Raw genomic sequence first — 19937 nt, forward strand, 5'->3', positions numbered from 1 at the left:
AATTGGATCTCATCCAAATGAGTTAAAAATGCTTCATAGAAGATCATTTTAAGTGGATGAAAACTCAAATTACACAGTGGGAAAACATTTGAAAATCCCACATGAGACAAATGACTTGTATCTATAATATACAAAGAACTCTCCAAACAACTTAAAAAAACCCAACTAGAAAATAGGCAGAAGACAGGAACAGACATTTCATGGAAGAGAATATACACATGGCAAAGAAGCACATGAAAAGATGCTCAACATCATTAGCCATTAGGGAAATGCAAATTCAGACCATAATGAGATATCAGAGAATAACGAAAATTAAAGTATAGTGACAACATCAAATGCTGGTGAGTACATAGAAAAAGGATCTCACATCACTGGTGGGAAAATAAAATGGTTTAGCCACTCTGAGAAACAGCGTGACCGTCTCTTTTAATCCTAAAAGTAGATTCACCCTACAACACAGTAATTGTACTCTTGAGCATTTATCCAAAAGAAACAAAAACTTCATTAAGTTCCCACAGAAACTTACACATAAATGTTCATAGCAGTTTTATTTATAACAGCCCAAAACTGGCCACTACCCAAATGTCTTTCAATGGATGAATGTTGAAACAAATTGTGATAAAATCTTATGATAGAATACTACCGAGCAACAAAAAGGAACAAATTATTAATATATGCAAAAATTGAAATGAACTTCAAGGGAATGATGCCGAGGGAAAAATTTTAAAAAGCCAATCTCCGAAGATGAAGTAATTCATGATGATATTTACATATTATTCTTAAAATAACAAAACTGTGGAGATGGAGAACAGATTAGAAGTTGCCAAGGGTTAGACATGGGGGTAGAAAGTACAGCGGGGGATCTTTGTGAGGTTTTTGTGGTCCCAGTACAAATAATACAGCAATCTTGGTTTTAACCCCGAAAGATGTTTAAAAGCAATTCCTAATAAGAGGTGTCCAGATATTTAGCAATGGCAGCAGATTAGAGGTATAGCTACCCAACATGACAGCTTCAAAACAGATGGTAATAATTCAATGCATATGTTCATTTTTAAAAGGCCAATCACAACACTTAAATGGTATATATCTTAACGATATTATTCTAAGGATCCAGCTATACCAGATGGACTAGCAGGATTTTCTGTACATTCAATCTTATTTTAGACAGTAAATCTTATAATAAGACAGTTAAAAAAAGAAAAAGAAAAAAAAAACAAACCAACTACAGTTGGATATTCTCATAGGAAGATGAGGTGAAAATATGTAGCAGCGGTTCAAAAGCTTAAGCAGTGGCACCTAAATTTGGCTGCACATTAGAATCATCTGAAGCACTTTTTAAAAACCCTCACACCAACAGTTGGTCATCCTAAACCAATAAAATCATTTTAAATCTCCTCAGACGATGCCATTGTCTAGCCAGAAGTGAGAACCAGCGGACTAAGCAGAAGGGGATGTTTCTACAAAGATTTCTTAACAATAAGTTCTTTCACCCAATCAGATTTACCTTCCTGCAAAGGGGTAAAGAAGGCTAGATGTTGTCCATACTTGCTTAGCTTTAATTAGCACTTGTGACTTGCCCAAAACCTAGATCATGTTTCCCCTAAATTTCATGTGATTTCCTAAGTTCTTCAAATCCAGGGCTAAGGGGTTTGCCAGGATGAGATTTTAAGTGCTCACACAGGGGAAGTCCCTGGCAAACCAGGACAGAGGTCACTCTACATTGAAATGTAAAGCATCCTAAATAACCCTGCCACTGCCCCCAGATACTTGTCTGTGCCAACCAGTGGAGAAAAGGCATTCTCCATTACTACCACGGCAAATGCTGCTCTACTTGCCTTGGCTACTCCCTATCTTTTCCAGGCGTCTCTCCCCTTCACCTGCTGGTGGACGCTTTGGCAGCTGACAATGCAGATATTTTCAAACTTTAAGGTGAATAAAAATCATCTGGGGCCTCCCTGGTGGCGCAGTGGTTGGGAGTCCGCCTGCCGATGCAGGGGATACGGGTTCGTGCCCCGGTCTGGGAGGATCCCATATGCCGCGGAGCGGCTGGGCCCGTGGGCCGTGGCCGCTGGGCCTGCGCGTCCGGAGCCTGTGCTCCGCAGCGGGAGAGGACACAACGGTGAGAGGCCCGCGTACCGCAAAAAAAAAAAGAAAAAAAAAATCATCTGGAGGGCCAGTTATAACAGAGATCACTGAGCCCCACTAGAGTTGCTCATTCCATAGGGCTGGGACAGGGCCCTAAAACTTGAATATCTGACACATTATCAGGGGACGCTGGTAAAGCTGGTCAGGTTGTTACCGAATGCACGTTCGTGTGTCTGAAGCACAGTGAGGCCAAACAAACCGAAAGGTTGGAGTCTGGGGCAGAGAAAGGTTTATTGCAGGATCGAGCAAGGAGAGGGGTGGCCCGTGTTCCAAAAACCCTGAAATCTCCAAAGGATTTCAGCAAAGCATTTTTAAAGGCCACGTGAGGGAGGGACGTCCCAGGGAATGTGATCAGCTCGTGCACAATCATCTGACTGGCTGATGTTGAGGCCACAGGGCAGGTAACATTATCCATCCTTAGGTGCCAGAAGGTCTGGGGGCTGTGTGCTCATGATCATCAAAGAGTTAACTTCTTCCACTGGGTGGTGGTTTTTAGCATCTGAAAACTCAAGAAATATGCCTGAGATACTATTATCTGAGGACTTCAGAGAGGAACTACAGCAGAGGCTATGGAGGATGGGTCTGTCCTAGGAAGGCCCCATAGGGTACTGCTTGGTTACAAGGTGACCATACTTTGAGAACCACTGCTCTAGTGGCTTGGAATGTTAAAGTAATGGAAGAAGCCCTTCCCAGATCTAGATTCTAGTATCACCAGCTATTTTGGTGGGGGGAAGGGTAAGTTTTGTCCTTGCTTGGACTTCTTGTTCATTTATATCAAAGCCTATTTGAGGCAGTGTACTCGGCAGTCCTGCAGATCTGTCTTTGGCTTCAACAGTGTTTGGAATGAACAGACCCAGGGACGCTCCTTGCTCCAGCCCCCGACCACACTCCAACATTTCTTCCTGTCGCAACCTTTGGAATCAGCCACTCAGCTATCCTCAGCCTCCAGGACAGGCCAACACCGTTTTTGGAGCTTAGCTCCTTATCACTGATCAACCACGAGTTCCCAGGTTCGTCAGAATTATTCCATCGAGGTGGAGGCCGCCATCCACCGCCTGTTCAACATACATCTGTGGACACTTACCTCTCTCTAAGCTTCTATTTCCACAGCAACAGTGGGACTCTGGACAATGGGGGCCACATTTTTCGCCAACTGGCTGAAGAGAAGTGTGAGGGCGCCCAGCGACTCTTGAAAATGCAAAACAAGTGCTGCGGCCGTGCCCTCTTCCAGGATGCGCGGAAGCCTTCTCAAGATGAGTGGGGTAAAACCCAGGACACTGTGCAAGCCGCCATTCTTAGGGAGAAGAACCTGAACCAGGCACTATCGGATCTGCGCGCACTGGGTCCTGCCCGCGCAGACTCTCACCTCTGTGACTTCCTGGAGAGCCGCTTCCTGGAGGAGCAGCTGAAACTCATCAAGAAGATGGGCAACCACCTGACCAACCTCCGCAGGCTGGCTGGTCCGCAGGCTGGGCTGGGCGAGTATCTTTTCGAAAGGCTCACGCTCGAGCACAAACAGGAGTCTCTGAAGTCCAGCGGCCTCTGAGGAGCCCCTCTGGCATCAGAGCTTCTGCCCGAAGCCCAGCTCTGCAGCCACTAGGCAGCTTTGTAACCGCCCTGGAGCACTCTCCCAAGCCTTGGACCAAATGGAAACAATAACGCTTTTTGCAGAAGGAAAAAAAAAGCCTATTTGAAACACAAACAGAATAAAGGGAAAAAAAGAAATATATATATATATATATATTCATGTTCTTTTAACATATGAATTGCCCCACTTTATCTGTGTGAAATACGTTTGTTCCCGTTATTGGGCTGGTTCTCAAGCTTTGCTGCTCGTATGAATTACCTAAAGAGCTCTTTTTTTTTTTTAGTATTAAATATTTTTTTAATTAGTTTCTGCTTTATAACAAACTGAATCAGTTATACATATACATCTGTTCCCATATCCCTTTCCCTAAAGAGCTTTTAAGAGAAACTTTGGTGTCTGGGTCCCAGCCCCAGAGATTTTGATTCAGTAGGTCTAGGGAGGAGCCTGGGCACGGTGAGGTCTCAGAGTTCCCCAGGTGATTCTAATATGCAGCAACTTTGTGAACCACCTCTTGGCTTCAATCCAGCTAGTGATCAGATATTAAATCTAAGACACATGGGCTAGTGCGTGAGCTCTGCTGCTAGGCGTGTTCCATTTTCTTCCTCCTGGAAGATTTGTGCCAGGGAAAATGATTGATAGTTGTGTTACTTCTCTGAAATGGATAGAAATTTCCAATTAGCGTGAACAGGGGAGGGTGAATGGGTGAATGCAATAAGGTGTATCATTTATGTATTTCCCTATGTGTATGGCTAGAAGCTTTTGCAACTGACGTCTGCCCTACTTTTCATGCGAATGGTAGTGCTTGTCCTCCTAATGCAGCTGTAAACTTTATAAGCCCATAGGTAGACAGCATCACAAAATATTTACCCCTCCCCACTGGCCCACTCTCAAGCTTCACTCCCCTTCCCCAATACACAAATGTACATCAGTGTGCTTGAGACCAACATCAACATACTGACCGTCAATTCTTCTACTTTGCAGCTTCCCTCTTATCAGGAGGTGTCAGCATTTAGTGCCCAGAGGAGGCATTTCCAGTCATCTCAGCTTAGAGGTCAAATATCCAAATATCCAAAGTAAAAAAGGTTAAAGAAAAGAAGAAGAAGAAGAAAGCAAGGAAGAAAAGAAGGAAACAATTTTCTTATCTCATAGTAATAAGGCAGTTTTCCTTAAAAAAAATAAAGACTTAAGCCTTAAATTCTCTTTCCTAATCAAAATGTGCTTTTCCGTCTTTAGACTATTCCTCTTATATCCTGTATTATTCATGATGTTTAATTCTTGAAATAGCACATGGCTGAAAACAGAAGCTAACCTCTTGTCCACTATGAATTAAATCTTCTTTTCCTAGGACCCGTCTACAATGTACAGTTTGGGGTTTGCCAACGTAATTATTTTCTCTGAAATAAGGTACAGCATTTTGCCTTTTCAATATATAGTTATACAATACATTGTTAACACAACATAGTTAATATAGTCAATACAACTATAACACACATGATATGATGCCACTTTGGTGATTTTCTTCATCCATGTAATTCTGAAATTTGACAGTATAGTTTTCATATTCTAATGAGCTGAGTATTACCTTTGCAAGGATAGAAAAATAAAATAAATTCATAATATTCTTGTGTGGTTTGCCCCTGGGGTGGATTACCATAATGGGGGCATATTTGAGCCTTTCTCCAAGTCATTAAAAAACCTCCAGCGAGTAGCCCCTTGTCCTCTCCAGGAAACTGCGGGAAGGTATCTTTAATCACAATAATCCTGGGGGGAGAAATCTCGGAAATAAGACATCTGCTTCTGTGCCTTGTTGTTTTGCAGAATAGCAATGATTGCTTTAGCAGCTTCTATTGCCATATGTGTATAGTAAGTAAATGAACATAAAATTGAATGAACGCATAAAAGGAGGATAAACCCACCCAGTTTAACAAATCCACTCTCTCACCTGCTGTGCCCTGAAACGTGAAAGAAAGAATCACGGGATCATAAGGATTCATAAAGTAACAGTCTCTGTTAACAATATTGACAGGAGGTATAAGGATGATTTGTCTGATGTGGGACCAACAGCTTAACTGCTTAATTCTTTTTTTTAAGGGCAAATCATTCATTTATTGTTTAAAGATTGCAAGACAACATCGGAATTTTTGTAGCACAATTTAAATGTTTTACTTTTTTGATAAAGCAGAGTATAATAGAAAAACAATTAGTTTCCAGTAATATCTATATTTCTATTCAGAATTAAGTCTTCCACAGACATGTAACCTGGAAACAAAAGCCTGTTCCAATAAGCAAAGCTTCAACAGAGCGGCTACTTTTCGGGCCAGGGAAAGGTTCATCCCTATAGGATGATGATGTGCTGTGTAAAATGGCTGCAAGGTCACAGCCTTGAGGGCGTTGGAAGTCTGTTATCCTATTCCACATTAAGTAGTTTGGTGAACTTCAAACGGCCGTTCGTCTGCAACCAAGCTGCCAACCTTTGATATTTCAAACAGGTAAAAAATAAATGAAAAGAAATCCCTACACTGATGTTCCTCGATTTACACTGTTAAATGGTTCATTAACATGTAATTCTGGCTAAGAATTACATTTGAGTCTCCTTGCTCAGATTTTGGTTAACAGTACTAATCTTTAGAAATTCAAGTTCTTATTAATCAATAATTTGTCAGCTAGGATACATTCAGGCATCAGCTGCAACTACAGAAGAGGTGCACTGCCTCAGCGCTTTGGAAAGACATAATCTACAACACTACTAGCAGACAAAATATCTGTTACTAGACAGCATATGTGCAGTACAGCAAGACAAAAACATATATTCATATGTGCCGCGGACCAGCCGGAGAAAGAGGATTTCACCGCCCAGGGTCAGAAGGGACGGGGTAAGGAACTGAAGTAGCACCGACGAATGGGGTCAGAAGGACCAAGACAACTGATGGTTGCAAGGCAAGTTTTATTATGCTACGGTTGCAGATTATATAGACTAGAAATGGAAGGTTGCCAGATGGTGGTTTACATTATCTATAGACTGTCTTGGCTCAAGGTTAACTTCCCTGGGAGAAAACCCATAAGCCCAGAATCATCCAAAATAACCTGCATGTGCAAGGGGGAGACAGCTTTGCTTGTCTCATTTTACATTCTTTCTGATTTCTGGGCCCTGGTGATTTATCTCCCATGGAATGGAACAAGGAAGGGAACAAGTAGGGACAGTCCCTTCGAGCAGCGGCGGCATGCCTGGCATGTCCATAGCCTGATCTCAAGGCTGACTGTTTCCCTCAGTTCCCCCTTTTTTATTTTTTAATTTTTGCTGCAAAATAATTCCATGAAGCGTAGTGCCGAGAGTAGTATATTGTTGCATGAGGATACGAAACAGACATGAGAAGATTATTATCAAAAATAGGCAAATTATGGCCAGGGTAATAAATCCTGACAACCCTCCAGTAATCCACGACTGAGGGTTTAACCACTTTAAATGGTCCAGTAAAGTTTTAATTACATCTTCTTGCCAAATATCATCAAGATGTGCATTTTGCATATCCTGAATTTCAGCATTTAATTTCTTAAGGTCAAGACTAATATTATTATCTGACCAAACACTCAGCAGATGCATTTTTACTTTTTCCCATTCCCAAATACAGTCATTGTACTTGTAAGGAGTAACACAAATCCATGTATACTTTTCATGACAAGCTAAACGCATCCTCAATTTTAATGCTGCCATCTGATCTCCAATCCCCCAAATTGTGTTTTTAAATTCATCTAACTTGTTATTCATCTGTAAATCTATGTGACTTTGTAAAGATAAAGCAAGACTGGTATTTTGAGATAATTGATTAGCAAAGTGAGCATGATTAATACTCTGTGAAAGAGCAAGACAGGCAGTAGCCGCGGTAGCAGACAGAGCAGCCAAGGCAAGTAAACTTACTATTAGCCACCCAATAAAGCGTCTCCTTCTCTGCAAGGCTTTAGAGAGTTCCACCCATGCCTGTACTCCAGTATCTTCCTACCAAGGTTCTCTCAGATGTACAGGCACCATAACATATATGGGTTACTTTAGTATAAGCACAGATTGTGTTCCTGCAGAAGGGAACATACAACTGTAAAAATACAATGAACACAGCTAATATTATATCCTCCTTTGGAAGAATTACCAATGTTAATAGAACCAATCAAAAGTGTATATGGAGGAGCAACACAAGTTATAACAGGTGTATTGGAATAAGTTAGAGCTAGTTTCCATGTACCCCAGTTCTTTTGAAATGCGATAAACCTATCTATGACGGGAATACAAGAGATAAGAATTTACCCCTTGGTATAATCTATAGTACACCATATTTGGTTATTATTCCAAGATGCATTGCAACATTCAAAATTGGATCCAGGAAAGTTAATGGTCATAAAAGGAGGAAATTGATTTTTTGATTTTCTCTTAAGAATAGTAACCATATGTCCAGCCATAAGTATCCCTTGTCCTCCAAGTAAACGCTTCATACACAAATAATTTCCTGAATCTTCACCTGTAACCTTGGCTATAGTAATAGCGGAATCCCTAAGTGGTGAGGCGTATGAGATTTGACCTCTAATATTAATAGGTTGCCCATTTTTATAGCAAATGATGGTATCCTTAAGATCCTCTCGTCGGCTGGTAGCCGGGCATGTAAGAGTAATGTTGGTTCCTGTAAAACGAAGGATGCCTGGAGAGCCTGACAAACTAATTGATTGATCCGTTCCCTCATAAACATCTGTATGCTCATAACTAATAGCCTTTACACATCCAGTTTCCAGATTCAATGGGCTAAGACAGACAGGATAGGTACTAAACCAGTTAGTATAATTTACAGACATATTGATTTGTTTCATATTCCCAATAAGAGGCCCATAAACAGTATCATTGTAAAATACAGGAAACTCTGCTTCAGACCAAGATATGGGTTTTAATAGTGGAGGATCAGGTACATAGGCCCAGTAAGTTGCTGCATTAACAGAGGGAACACATGAAATGGTTGCCAACATAGCCAAAAATAAAGTCACAGGTGTAACAGGATTATTCTGTTGTTTCACTAACTCTAGAGCTCGTGAAACCAATTGTTTAATTTGTCCCCAAGTTGGAACATCACTCCTTTGAGTCGTCCTGGCAAGTGGTCTCCTCTTCTTCTTCTTTTGCTGAATCAACACTGTCAAATTTTCGGGAGAGATGCAGAGCTTCTTCATCTTCTGAACTAGTTGTGAGCTGTGGCGAGCCATCTATTTGCTTGACTAAGCAAGCGCTCAGGAAGCCAGAGAGGTCCAGGAGCTGATCTGGGAAATATACACACGTGACCACGTCCCCAAATCAACACAGGATCAGGACCACGCCAAGTGCTGGTTAGCGGATCTTTCCCGAGGACCTCCAGAGACTGAAAGGCCAATCTTGGCTCAGCCACCAACCTTTCCCCTGTCAACAGTGAGAAAATTTAAAATAAACAGAGCATGATTTATAAGGTTATGTAGTGTTGTTCTATATAATTCCCCCATTTTTATTTTTTCAATAGTTAGCTTTAAAGATCTACTTGCACGTTGTATAATACCTTGTCCTTGAGGGTTACGTGGAATGCCTGTAATATTGGTAATTTGTAATGAATTACAAAATGTTGCAAAGCAACACTAGTGTAAGTGCGCCCATTGTCTGTTTTAATAATTTTGGGAAGGTTCATGAAAGCAAAACAGTGTAATAAATGAGTGATGACATGTTTAGTAGCTTCTCGGGTCTGTGCTGTAGCACAGAGGAAACCAGAATAAGTATCAATAGTGACATGAACAAACTGTAATTTCCCAAAAGACGGGATATGAGTAACATCCATTTGCCATAAATGACTAGGTAATAATCCACGAGGATTAACACCATAATGTGGAACAGGAAGGTGAGGTAAGCACTGTGGGCATTGCTTAACAATTTGTCAGGGCAGCTTCACGAGTAAGGGAAAATTGTTTGCGTAATGTAGCTGCCGACTGATGGTGTAAAGCATGCGATTGTTGTGCTGCTTGTGAAGCAGTTTGATCATAACTTACCATAATATGAGGGTGTCCAGGACATGGACCATGAGTATCAACAGTATGAAGATAATGAATGCAATACCTTAGCCATTCTTGACAGCATGACGAACGGAAAGGAGGAGGACGGTAAATTGGGATATGTCCTGCTTTAGGGAAAAGAGATTGAGGAGGAAGAGTAACTTTAACTTTATTTTTGGGAGGAAAATGCACAGGATAAAGATCACGTTTAGATCGAGTTAAAACATCTGCAGTCCCATTCATTTTAGACAATGGACCAGACAAGTTAGAATGAGCACGGATATGCAGAGCTGCAACAGGACCATCGTGGGAACGAATAAGCTGTTGAAGCAAACGAAAAGACGATGATAATTCAGGGTCATTAGTATATCCTCTGGTCGCAGTCTCCAGAAGAAATAATAAGCTAATAAGATATTTACTATCAGAAAACAAATGAAAAGATATAGAAGGCAAATGTTTAAAAGCCATAATGACAGCAAACAGTTCAACACGTTGAGCTGAAGTCAAGGAAGTTTGTTTAATGAGTTTTGTTCCATCGTCAATGATTACAGTAGCCACTCCTGAAGAAGAACCGTCTGTAAAAAACCAAAGGTACATGAGGAATAGGCTGTTGCCTAATTATAGAAGGAAAGATATAAGAGTTAAGTTTGCTGAATTGGATCAATTTATCAGCAGGCTAATGGCATTCCAAGGTACCTGAAAATCCTGCAAGAACAAGACCCCATTCATTACTATGTTGAAAAAGCCAATTTTGTTGACTAACTGAATAAGGGATAATAATTTGAGAAGGTTCTAGACCTATAAGTTGTAAGCATCTAGTTCTACCTTGCATTATTAACTTAATAATAAGTTCATAATAAGGGTTAATAACTTTAGAGGATGGAGTTTTCATATGAATCCATTCAATAATTCCACCAGTTTGCCATAAGATGGCAGTAGGCACATGAGGTGTTGGACAAACAATAAAGACATGGGCAGGTGAGTATGTATTCGAGTTAACTGTGCAGAGCTGATAGCTCTATTAACTATTTGGGAAGCTTGGAATCCTCTGGAGTCATAGAGCGTGAAGTAGAAGGATCTGAGTCACCTTTAAGAATATCAAGTAAAGGCTCTAACTGAGCAGTAGGAAGTTCTAAGGAAGGCCTTAGCCAATTAATATCTCCAAGTAATTTTTGAAAATCATTTCATGTTTTTAAATTATCAACTCGAATTTGCAGGTTTTGAGGCCTAATGGTAGAGTTATCAATATATTTTCCCAAATAGAAAAATGGAGATTGTCTTTGAATTTTTTCTGAGGCAATGACCAAGCCAAATGATTGTAAGGATTGTTGTAAAAATTGAGAAGCAGTCTCTAATCAAGAAATATTGCCAGTGGCTAAAAGTATATCATCCATATAATGTATGAGATATAACGCTGGAAACCTTTTTCTCACAGGAGTTAAGTCCTGAGCCACATATATTTGGCATAATGTAGGACTATTTGCCATGCCCTGAGGCAATACTTTCCATTGACATCTCCTCATGGGTTCCTTAAAATTTAAGGAAGGCAAGCTAAAAGCAAAATGTTTTCTATCTTCAGGAAACAAAGGAATAGTGAAAAAACAATCTTTAAATCTATAACTAAAAGATGATAACTGTGTGGTATGGCTGTTGGAGAGGGTAGGCCTAGTTGAAGAGCTCCCATTATTAGCATAGTTTTATTAACAGCTCTTAGACCCTGTAATAACCTCTATTTTCCAGACTTTTTCTTGATAATAAAAATAGGAGTATTCCAAGGACTATTGGAAATTTCTAAATGCCCGAATTGTTCCAGTACTAATTGTTCTGCAGCTTCTAATTTCTCCTTTGTGAGGGGCCATTGGTCCACCCATACAGGGTCATCACTCAGCCAAGTAATTGGACCAGCAGTGAGTGGAGGAGAATCCAAGGCCCCTAAGAAAAACCCAAACCTTGTCTATCACTTTTTATTTTCACATCAATAGGATAGACAGTTCCTTTTTGATTTGTTCCCAGCCCTTTTGTGGGAAGAAATCCTGGATCCAACACCATATTAGAGACGTGAGAATTTGGACTATAAAGTAATACTCCCATTTCTTTTCATATATCTTGGCCCAAGAGGTTTAAAGGCAGCCCAGGCAAAACGTAAGGCTGGAAGTATCCTGAATGGCCCTCACTATCTTGCCATAATAATAACTGACTACTTTGCATAGGAGAACTCTGTCCTATTCCTTGAAGTTCTGTAATAATAGGACTAACGGGCCAATGTTTAGGCCAGTGCATCTGCGTCATAACACAGACATCAGCTCCAGTGTCTAAAAAACCTGAAAAAACCTTTCCATTCATGGTTCATTTCATTTCTGGACGTTCTTTCCCTATCTTCTGAATCCAGTAGGCAGCACTAGAGGATCCAAAAGCCTTTGTTTCTCTCTTTTGATGTTGTAAAATTTGTCCATGAGGTACAAAGGGCAAAAGTAGCAATTGTGGAATTTTATCACCAGGAGAAATCGTTATTATATTTTTAATAGTTTGTGCCATGATTTTTATTTCTCCTTCGTACTCAGAGTCTATGAGTCCTGGCATAATAGTTAAACCCTTCATGGCGACACTACTTCTTCCCAATAACAGTCCAATCAAACCCTTGGGTAAAGGTCCATAGATGCCCATAGAGAGGGCCTGAGGACCCATTGCAGGAGTTAATACATACCGGGCGGAGGTACTGAGGTCCAGTCCTGTGCTTCCTGCTGTTGCTCTGGAGAGCGAAGATATTGTATGTTTTTGTTTTTGGTTAATGTCTGATTGATAGTTTGAGGAGGATACGCAGACGTTGCCCCTATTATTTGTTGGGGCCGGGGAAGGCCCCGGGAGGAGTTTCCCGACAGTGGTGTCCCATCCCTGTGGGCCACTGAGTGACAATCTCGTGCCCAACGTTTTCCCCTATTGCATTTAGGGCATAAACCAGGGATTTTCGGACCATCTGGAGGTTTTTGAGTAGGGAAGGAAGGAGCAGGGTTACAATGAAAAAATCCACATTCTCCAGCAAAATGACCTGCCTTTCCACATTGAAAACTAGTCTTTGTTCTCTTTTGATTGTTTTTAAACCCCACTTTAGTTAATGCTGCAGCCATAGCAGCACCCTGTATATAAGCAGGCCCAATGTCTGCACAAAGGCGAATATAATCCTCCAGTGTTCCCCGTTTTCTCCAAGGTCGAATCGCAGCCTGACCTGCATTATTAGCGTTTTCAAAAGCAAGTTGCTTAACTACAATTGTACCAGTGAGTCCATCCACAATGAGTCTCCCCACCGCCTGTAACAATCTATCTACAAAATCAGCATATGGTTCATCAGGTCCCTGTCTCATTTTTGAAAGATCCTCAGTTTTGTGTGTAGAAGGTAATTTCCTCCAGGCTTGTAATGCCAAATGATTTATTTGAGGATAAGCAACAAAGGTATAAGTTAGTTGATCTTGTAAAGAAATATATAGTCCTTCCCCAATCAGCATATGATAATCCACTGGAATATCATGGGTAGCATTCTTTTCTGCTTGTTCAGCAGCCCGTTCATAAAAATCAAACTTCCATATTAAATAATCTCCACCATTTAAACAAGCTCGTGCAATAGACTTCCAATCAGCGGGGGAAAGAGCTTCTCCTGCAATAGTGTCAACCATAGCAGTAGTAAAAGGAGCAATGGGCCCATATTGAGCACAAGCAGATTTTAAATCTTTCAAAACTTTCAAAGGAAGAGCCTGATGCTCCCTAATAGCCTGTTGAGGATGATTAGGATCAGGTCTTTCTATGACAGGACAACAGAAAATAGGATCTTCTCCTCGTTTTATTGCTGCTTATACAGCACGTTGCAAGAGACTGAGCATTTTTACAGATGTAGATTTTTGAGGAAGACAGTCCTTACTAATTTGCAGCTTTTTCACTGACTTATCTGTCATAGCCATTAGAAAATCATCCTCAGGATGATTCTCTCTTTTATGTTTTTTTTTCTCTCTCTTTTATGTTTAAAAGCCTCATCGGTTAAGTCAAAATGTTCCTCTTCATCTGAAATATTTAAATTAATTAGCTCTTTCGGTTTAGGAAGTGGCGACACAGTAGCTGATAATACAGTCTTGTCTTCTGTCAGAGGCTTATGTTTTTCTGACTTTACATTCAAATCAACACTATCATGAGAAGAACCTAAACATATTTTTATCAGATTCCACAAACTAAATGTAACAACAGCAGTATGAGTAGGCCCTCGAGACTCATAATAATTTTTTAAATCTTCTCCAACTTTCTGCCAGATTTCTGTCACAGAGCCGCCATCAGGAAACCAGGGAGATACATCATGGATATGCTGCAAAAATTCAGTCAACTGTGAGGTAGAAACTTTATTACCCCGAGCTATAAGCATCGAAAGTAAAACCTGAGCAAATAATTCACGCTCCTTTGAGCCCTTTTGCCCCATCTTATTTTACTTCTGACTGTTGCCTTATGCCTCTATTAGTTTCACTTTTACTCGTGGCCACACATATTTTGCATAAGGGTTCTCTTACCTGCACTTTCTTTTCCTTTTAATTGCCTTCATGCTTCAGGTCCCTGTTCGGGCACCACTTGCCATGGACCAGCCTCAGAAAGAGGATTTCACCACCCAGGGTCAGAAGGGACGGGGTAAGGAACTGAAGTAGCACCGACGAATGGGGTCAGAAGGAACAAGACAACTGATGGTTGCAAGGTAAGTTTTATTATGCTACAGGTGCAGATTATATAGACTAGAAAAGGGAAGGTTGCCAGACGGTGGTTTACATTATCTAATGACTGTCTCAGCTCAAGGTTAACTTCCCTGGGAGAAAACCCATAAGCCCAGAATCATCCAAAATAACCTGCATGTGCAGGGAGGAGACAGCTTTGCTTGTCTCATTTTACTTTCTTTCTGATTTCTGGGCCCTGGTGATTTATCTCCCATGGAATGGAACAAGGAGGGGAACAAGTAGGGACAGTCCCTTCGAGCAGCAGTGGCATGCCTGGCATGTCCGAAGGTGCTCTCAAGGCTGACTGCTTCCCCCACATATGTTGGCTTGTTTAAGCCTCAAGCCCTCGATCCTTTGTTGAAATACAATAATTTCATTCCTATGGTTTTCAATACCAAAAACTCAACCTCCAGGAGGGTTAAAGTCTAATTTGTACTCCAAACCAAGTAGCAGTGCAGTTCGCTACTACTGAGGCTGAATCCATAAAGACTTCAAGACCACGACCAGAAGACAAGTTATTATATATAATACCCTAGAAGGCCTGAAACATAATTATCATATACATAGCTGGTCCTTCAGAACTTTTTACCTATAACATGTTTTTTGATGAAAGTTATTTAATGTACTGGAGATAACTGTGAATTACTGATCAAATATTTGAATACTTATACTTACCTGGAATTTCATTTCTGCTGAAAGAAAAAGGAAGAACAGGACTCACCTAAAAAAAACAAACTTTAGAAATGAAAGTAAACATCTTATCACACACTATCACTTTTGGAAGCAGCATAGAGGGGCAGTCAACAGTAAAACACTGGTGAAATAGGACAAAACTCTAGGCCAAAAATCCATTATTATTATCATCAGTGACAGTACCACAACTGTGCCCTTCATAATTAATAAGCACTCCTAAGAGTCTTCATTTGGCACCAGATGATGTGTTTAAGAGAAACACTCTGGGAGGTTTTGAATCAGACTTGGTTTTTTGTTAGCCAAGTTACAGGAGAATTTTTAAAGTGGGGGGAAGGGAAGAAGGAAACGGACCAGAAAAAGGATTGAAGCCATCATCTACAAACCAACAAAGCACTGAGAGTTCCAAACGTTATGTCAGACACTAAAATGACTGATACAGGCTCAAATGGTTTATAAAACCTAGAAAAAGACTACACCAGCAAAGTCCCCATTTATCTGTAGAGTTCAGAAACTAAAACAAGGAATATTTCGGCTTAACACCTTATCTCAAGAGAATCATATACACTTCACATGAATAAAAATACCTGAAACCAAACATTTTTAAAAGCTCCAATACCCAAAATAGAAAGAAAAAAATTAATTCAGAAGACTCAATCCATCCATGATAATCACAAAATGGCTGGGCAATCTCTATCTCCCTTCCACACTAACCATCCATCCCCTGGAAGACCAAGGGAGATCAGACCTTCCAGACTTACCTTCCAGACCTTCCAGACACCTGGCTGCGGCAAAATTCGATGGAATCTCCTTGTGGAACAGCAGTTTCCCATCTCTTGTGTCTCTCCCTGTCATGATCATGCAGGAAGCAAGTCTGGCTGTGCTATTTCTTATCATTGTGTGTCACCCATCTGCAACATGATATTGAAAAAGTAGTTCCCCTTCCCCCAGAAGGTTGAGGCTCAGCTACAGGGGTAATTCTCCTGGGCACACAGTCATTATTTAGGCCGACTCAGTGACTTCAACAGGCTTAATCATGTCATCAGGTTTGTTGCCAGCTGCATAATGCTCCCACATCTGTAGATAGAGCCGCTCTAGTTCCATCGTGTATTGTCTGGTGTTGAACAGAGGGCTAGATGTTCTCTGCTTCCAGACTTTGCCACGAATTTTCTTCAGGTATTCTACATCAGTTCCCAGTTTCACAGCTATCTCTTCATATTCTTGTCTATTTTTAGCAATCAGCTCAAGACAGCCTAAACAAGTGAGCTGGGAAGCTGCAACTCGGGAAGCAAGAGTCTCTCCTGGCAGAGTCACCATGGGGGTCCCTGCCCAAAGGACGTCCATCCCTGTGGTGTGTCCATTACAGAGTGGAGTGTCCAAGCAGACATCAGCCAGCTGGCCTCTCCGAACATGTTCCTCTTTAGGAGCAACAGGGGAAAAAATGATACGGCTCGGGGGAAGGCCCATATTTTGTGCGTACTGTTGAATATTAGCTTCTCCTGCTGCTGGAAAACGCAACAGCCACAGTACACTATCGGGAACACGCTTCAGAATATTTGCCCACATCTGCAAAGTAGATGGGTCAAGTTTGTATAACTGATTAAAGTTACAGTACACAATGGCATCTTCCGGTAACCCGTACTGAGAACGTGTGGTTACAATAATGGTACGGGGAACCTCCTCTCCAGTGGCAGCCTTATTGTTGATCAGGGTAGTTGCCAGTCCATTGCTAATACTGAATCCATTAATTGTAATCTGAATTTGTCCTCTGTTAATCATTTCAATAACTGCTTCTGCAACAGTATTCATAGGAATGACAGGCATATTAAGAGCTGTATTACTGCTGTCTGCGTTGTCTTCTCCATCAGGACATTTCATCTTGACTATTTGCACATCTGATAGACTATCAAGAAATGCTTGGAGGTCGATGCCATTCAGCACAATCCGATTGTCATAAATGTGCCCATTGGACTTAAAATCGATGACGGCTTTTTTCTTCAGGTGAGGAAACATATTAGCATGATCACCAATAAAGAAAGTATGGGGCATATAAGCCAGTTTCTCAGAATACTGCTCAGCAACTTCAGCAGGTGAAGTTTCCTGATCAGTGATGATATAATCCATGAAAAGCGCGCCACTAGTCCCAGGGTACCCCAGCCACATTGCCTGAATAGGAGCTGGCCTGAGAGCAAAGAGTTCATTTCGAGCACCCCTGGTATAACCATTCAGATTTACAAGGATGTGTATACCATCTTGATGGATGCGATCAGCTGCTTTCCCATTGCATGGAATCTGAGAAAGATCAATGAAATGATTGGCTTCTGCCATCACCTTCGCTCGGAAGTTTGTGCCATCATGTGGGCTCAGGCCATAACAGAATATCTCAAATTTATCAGGATTGTGCATGCCTGGAATAGACTGCATAAGATGAGAAGTAGGATGATTCCCAAAGTCAGAACTCACGTATCCTACACGCAGTCGACCATCACTGAGCTTCAGGTCTTTTGGATGTTCATACGGTGGTTTATGAAGGACACTTATATTAGCCAAGCAGAGGTTCCCATGCCTCTCAGCAATAGCCTTCCTGAAGCCATGAGAAAGAGGATAGAGCATACTATGATGAGGCTGCACAGAAGGCAACCTATTCCTCTCCAACTGGTCAGCCACAATGCTGACCAACTTCTTCATTCGCTCATCATAGTCTGTCCAATCACAGACAACCTGCAGGCAATGAGCCAAATTACAATAAGCGTCAGGAAAGTCAGGTTGAAGCTTCAGAACAGTGCGATAAGAAGCAATTGCTTCTGGAATATTCCCTGAATCGTGGTGAATGGAAGCCAGATTGCTGTGGGCATCCGCAAATGCAGGGCTGATCTGAACGGCACGAGTATAACACTGCAAGGCTCCCTGAACATCCTGCATCTCCCGTAGGGTGTTTCCCATATTGCAGTAGGCATCAGCAAAGGTAGGACTGATTCGAATAGCCTCCTTATAATGCATCAGAGCTTCGTGCAGTTTTCCCTGCTGCTTCAGTACACTTGCTAAATTTGAATGGGCATCAGCAAAGTCTGGGCAGAGCTCTAATGCTTTACGATACAAGCGAACTGCCTCTTCACTGTTTCCCTGTTCTCCTTTGATATTGGCTAGGTTATTCAGAGAGTCTGCATGGGTGGGACACAGCCGGAGAGCTGTATGATAACAATCTTCTGCTTCAGCAACACTGCCCTTCTCTTTGAGAGCGTTTCCTAGGTTGCAGTAAGCATCAGGGAAATGTGGTTGCAATTCAATAGCTCGCCTGTAGGTGTCTATTGCCAGATCCATCAGGCCTTGCTCATAGTATACACAAGCCAGGTTGCCATGTACCACTGCATGATTTGGACTCAAGCTTAGGGCACGAAGGTAAGCTGCCACAGCTCTGTCAAAAATCCGTGCCTCATTGAAGACATTTCCTAAATTGATATAAGCATCCAGAAAATTGGGGTCAAGGGTGACAGCCTTTTCAAAGTGATGAATTGCAAGCCAAATCTCCCCCTGTGCATTGAAAACACAGCCAAGATTACTCCAAGCTACTGCAAAGTTCGGTTGCGTCTCAATTGCTTTCAAATAACATGCCTTGGCTTCTTCTAAGCCACCCAGGGCTTTGAGCAGGTTCCCCAGGTCACTGCGAACACAGTACAAATAAGGATTGTACTGAAGAGCAGAGACGTAAGCTTGTACTGCCCCTTCCATGTCGCCTGCTGCTACCAATGCGGCTGCCAGGTTAATATAACCATCGATGAAATCTGGTTTGAGACGCAATGCATGCCGGTAATGCTCAGTTGCTTCCTGCAACTGCCCTCTTTCCTTGTACACATTCCCCAAATTCGAATAGGCTTCTGCCAGAAGAGGGTTCTGTTTAATTGCCAGAGTACTAAAGTGGGCAGATCTGTCCAGCCTTCGACACTGGAAGTGTAGAGATGAAAGTAATAAAAGTACACCAGTATTGCCTGGCTCTTGTCTCCAGAGCTGCATGCAGTGTCTCTCAGCTGTCTCAAAATCTCCTGCCTGATATTCTCGATGTGCCAACTCAGCTAACCCTTGGAAGGAAAGCATACATTTCGTTGGTTCTGTGCTGTCGGCCACGTTGCCCACGGAAGACGCCATCTGGAGCTTCTGGAGAGAGTGAAAAAAGGGGGTAATTGAGTCCCGCTGCCGCCACTACTGGCAAGAATGTTTCTAGAGGTAGCAAACACGAGCGCAGCAGCCGTACCACTGCTTTGGCAGGCTTAAGCGGCGGCAACGGTTACAGGCACCGAAACTTAGGAACTCTGGTTGGCCATCTACCTCTCATGCTCTTGAAATCTTAATTCTTAACCCTGCCCTCTTCCACCATTTTTCTGCTAATCAGGGAATAAAAATTACCTATCCATTTGCCTTACAAGAAATCAAAAGTCAGTAGTCCAAACACTTTTTAAAATATTGTTTTCTGTCCAGTTGGAAATGAGATACATGATTGACTTTTCTTCATCATTCATATAGTCAACGTGGAAAACATTAGGGCCATGAATTTCAATACAGTAAGATGAGAAAATTTTAAATTGGCCTTCCCAAACCACTAATAAGTAACCGATGTTGTATATGATGCTAAAATCTTAGAGACTGAGTTTGATATTTTAAAAGTTCTGAAAACATTAGCTAATTTCTCCTCATCAAATTTCTCATGACTCAAACCTGAGTGTTACTTTTTAAAAGAT

The 19937-nt window shown here is 41.5% G+C and overlaps 1 protein-coding gene and 1 pseudogene across 2 annotated transcripts; one reads left to right on the plus strand and one right to left on the minus strand.

Annotated features, from left to right (window-relative positions):
• Nucleotides 1–1035: 1035 nt before the first annotated feature.
• On the plus strand, nucleotides 1036–3691 carry LOC308611518 (ferritin light chain-like; annotated as a pseudogene). Its single transcript has 2 exons — nucleotides 1036–1043; nucleotides 3149–3691. The product of its transcript is annotated as a ferritin light chain-like (transcript).
• A 12486-nt stretch (nucleotides 3692–16177) lies between these two features.
• On the minus strand, nucleotides 16178–19457 carry LOC308611508 (UDP-N-acetylglucosamine--peptide N-acetylglucosaminyltransferase 110 kDa subunit-like). The gene has a single exon (XM_081260252.1). It carries the CDS (start codon nucleotides 19345–19347, stop codon nucleotides 16207–16209), a length of 3141 nt encoding a protein of 1046 aa, XP_081116378.1. The 5' UTR covers nucleotides 19348–19457; the 3' UTR covers nucleotides 16178–16206.
• Nucleotides 19458–19937: the final 480 nt, after the last annotated feature.

This window comes from Mesoplodon bidens (genome assembly GCF_964165515.1).
Source record: "Mesoplodon bidens genome assembly, contig: HAP1_SCAFFOLD_120, whole genome shotgun sequence".
NCBI lineage: Eukaryota > Metazoa > Chordata > Mammalia > Artiodactyla > Ziphiidae > Mesoplodon > Mesoplodon bidens.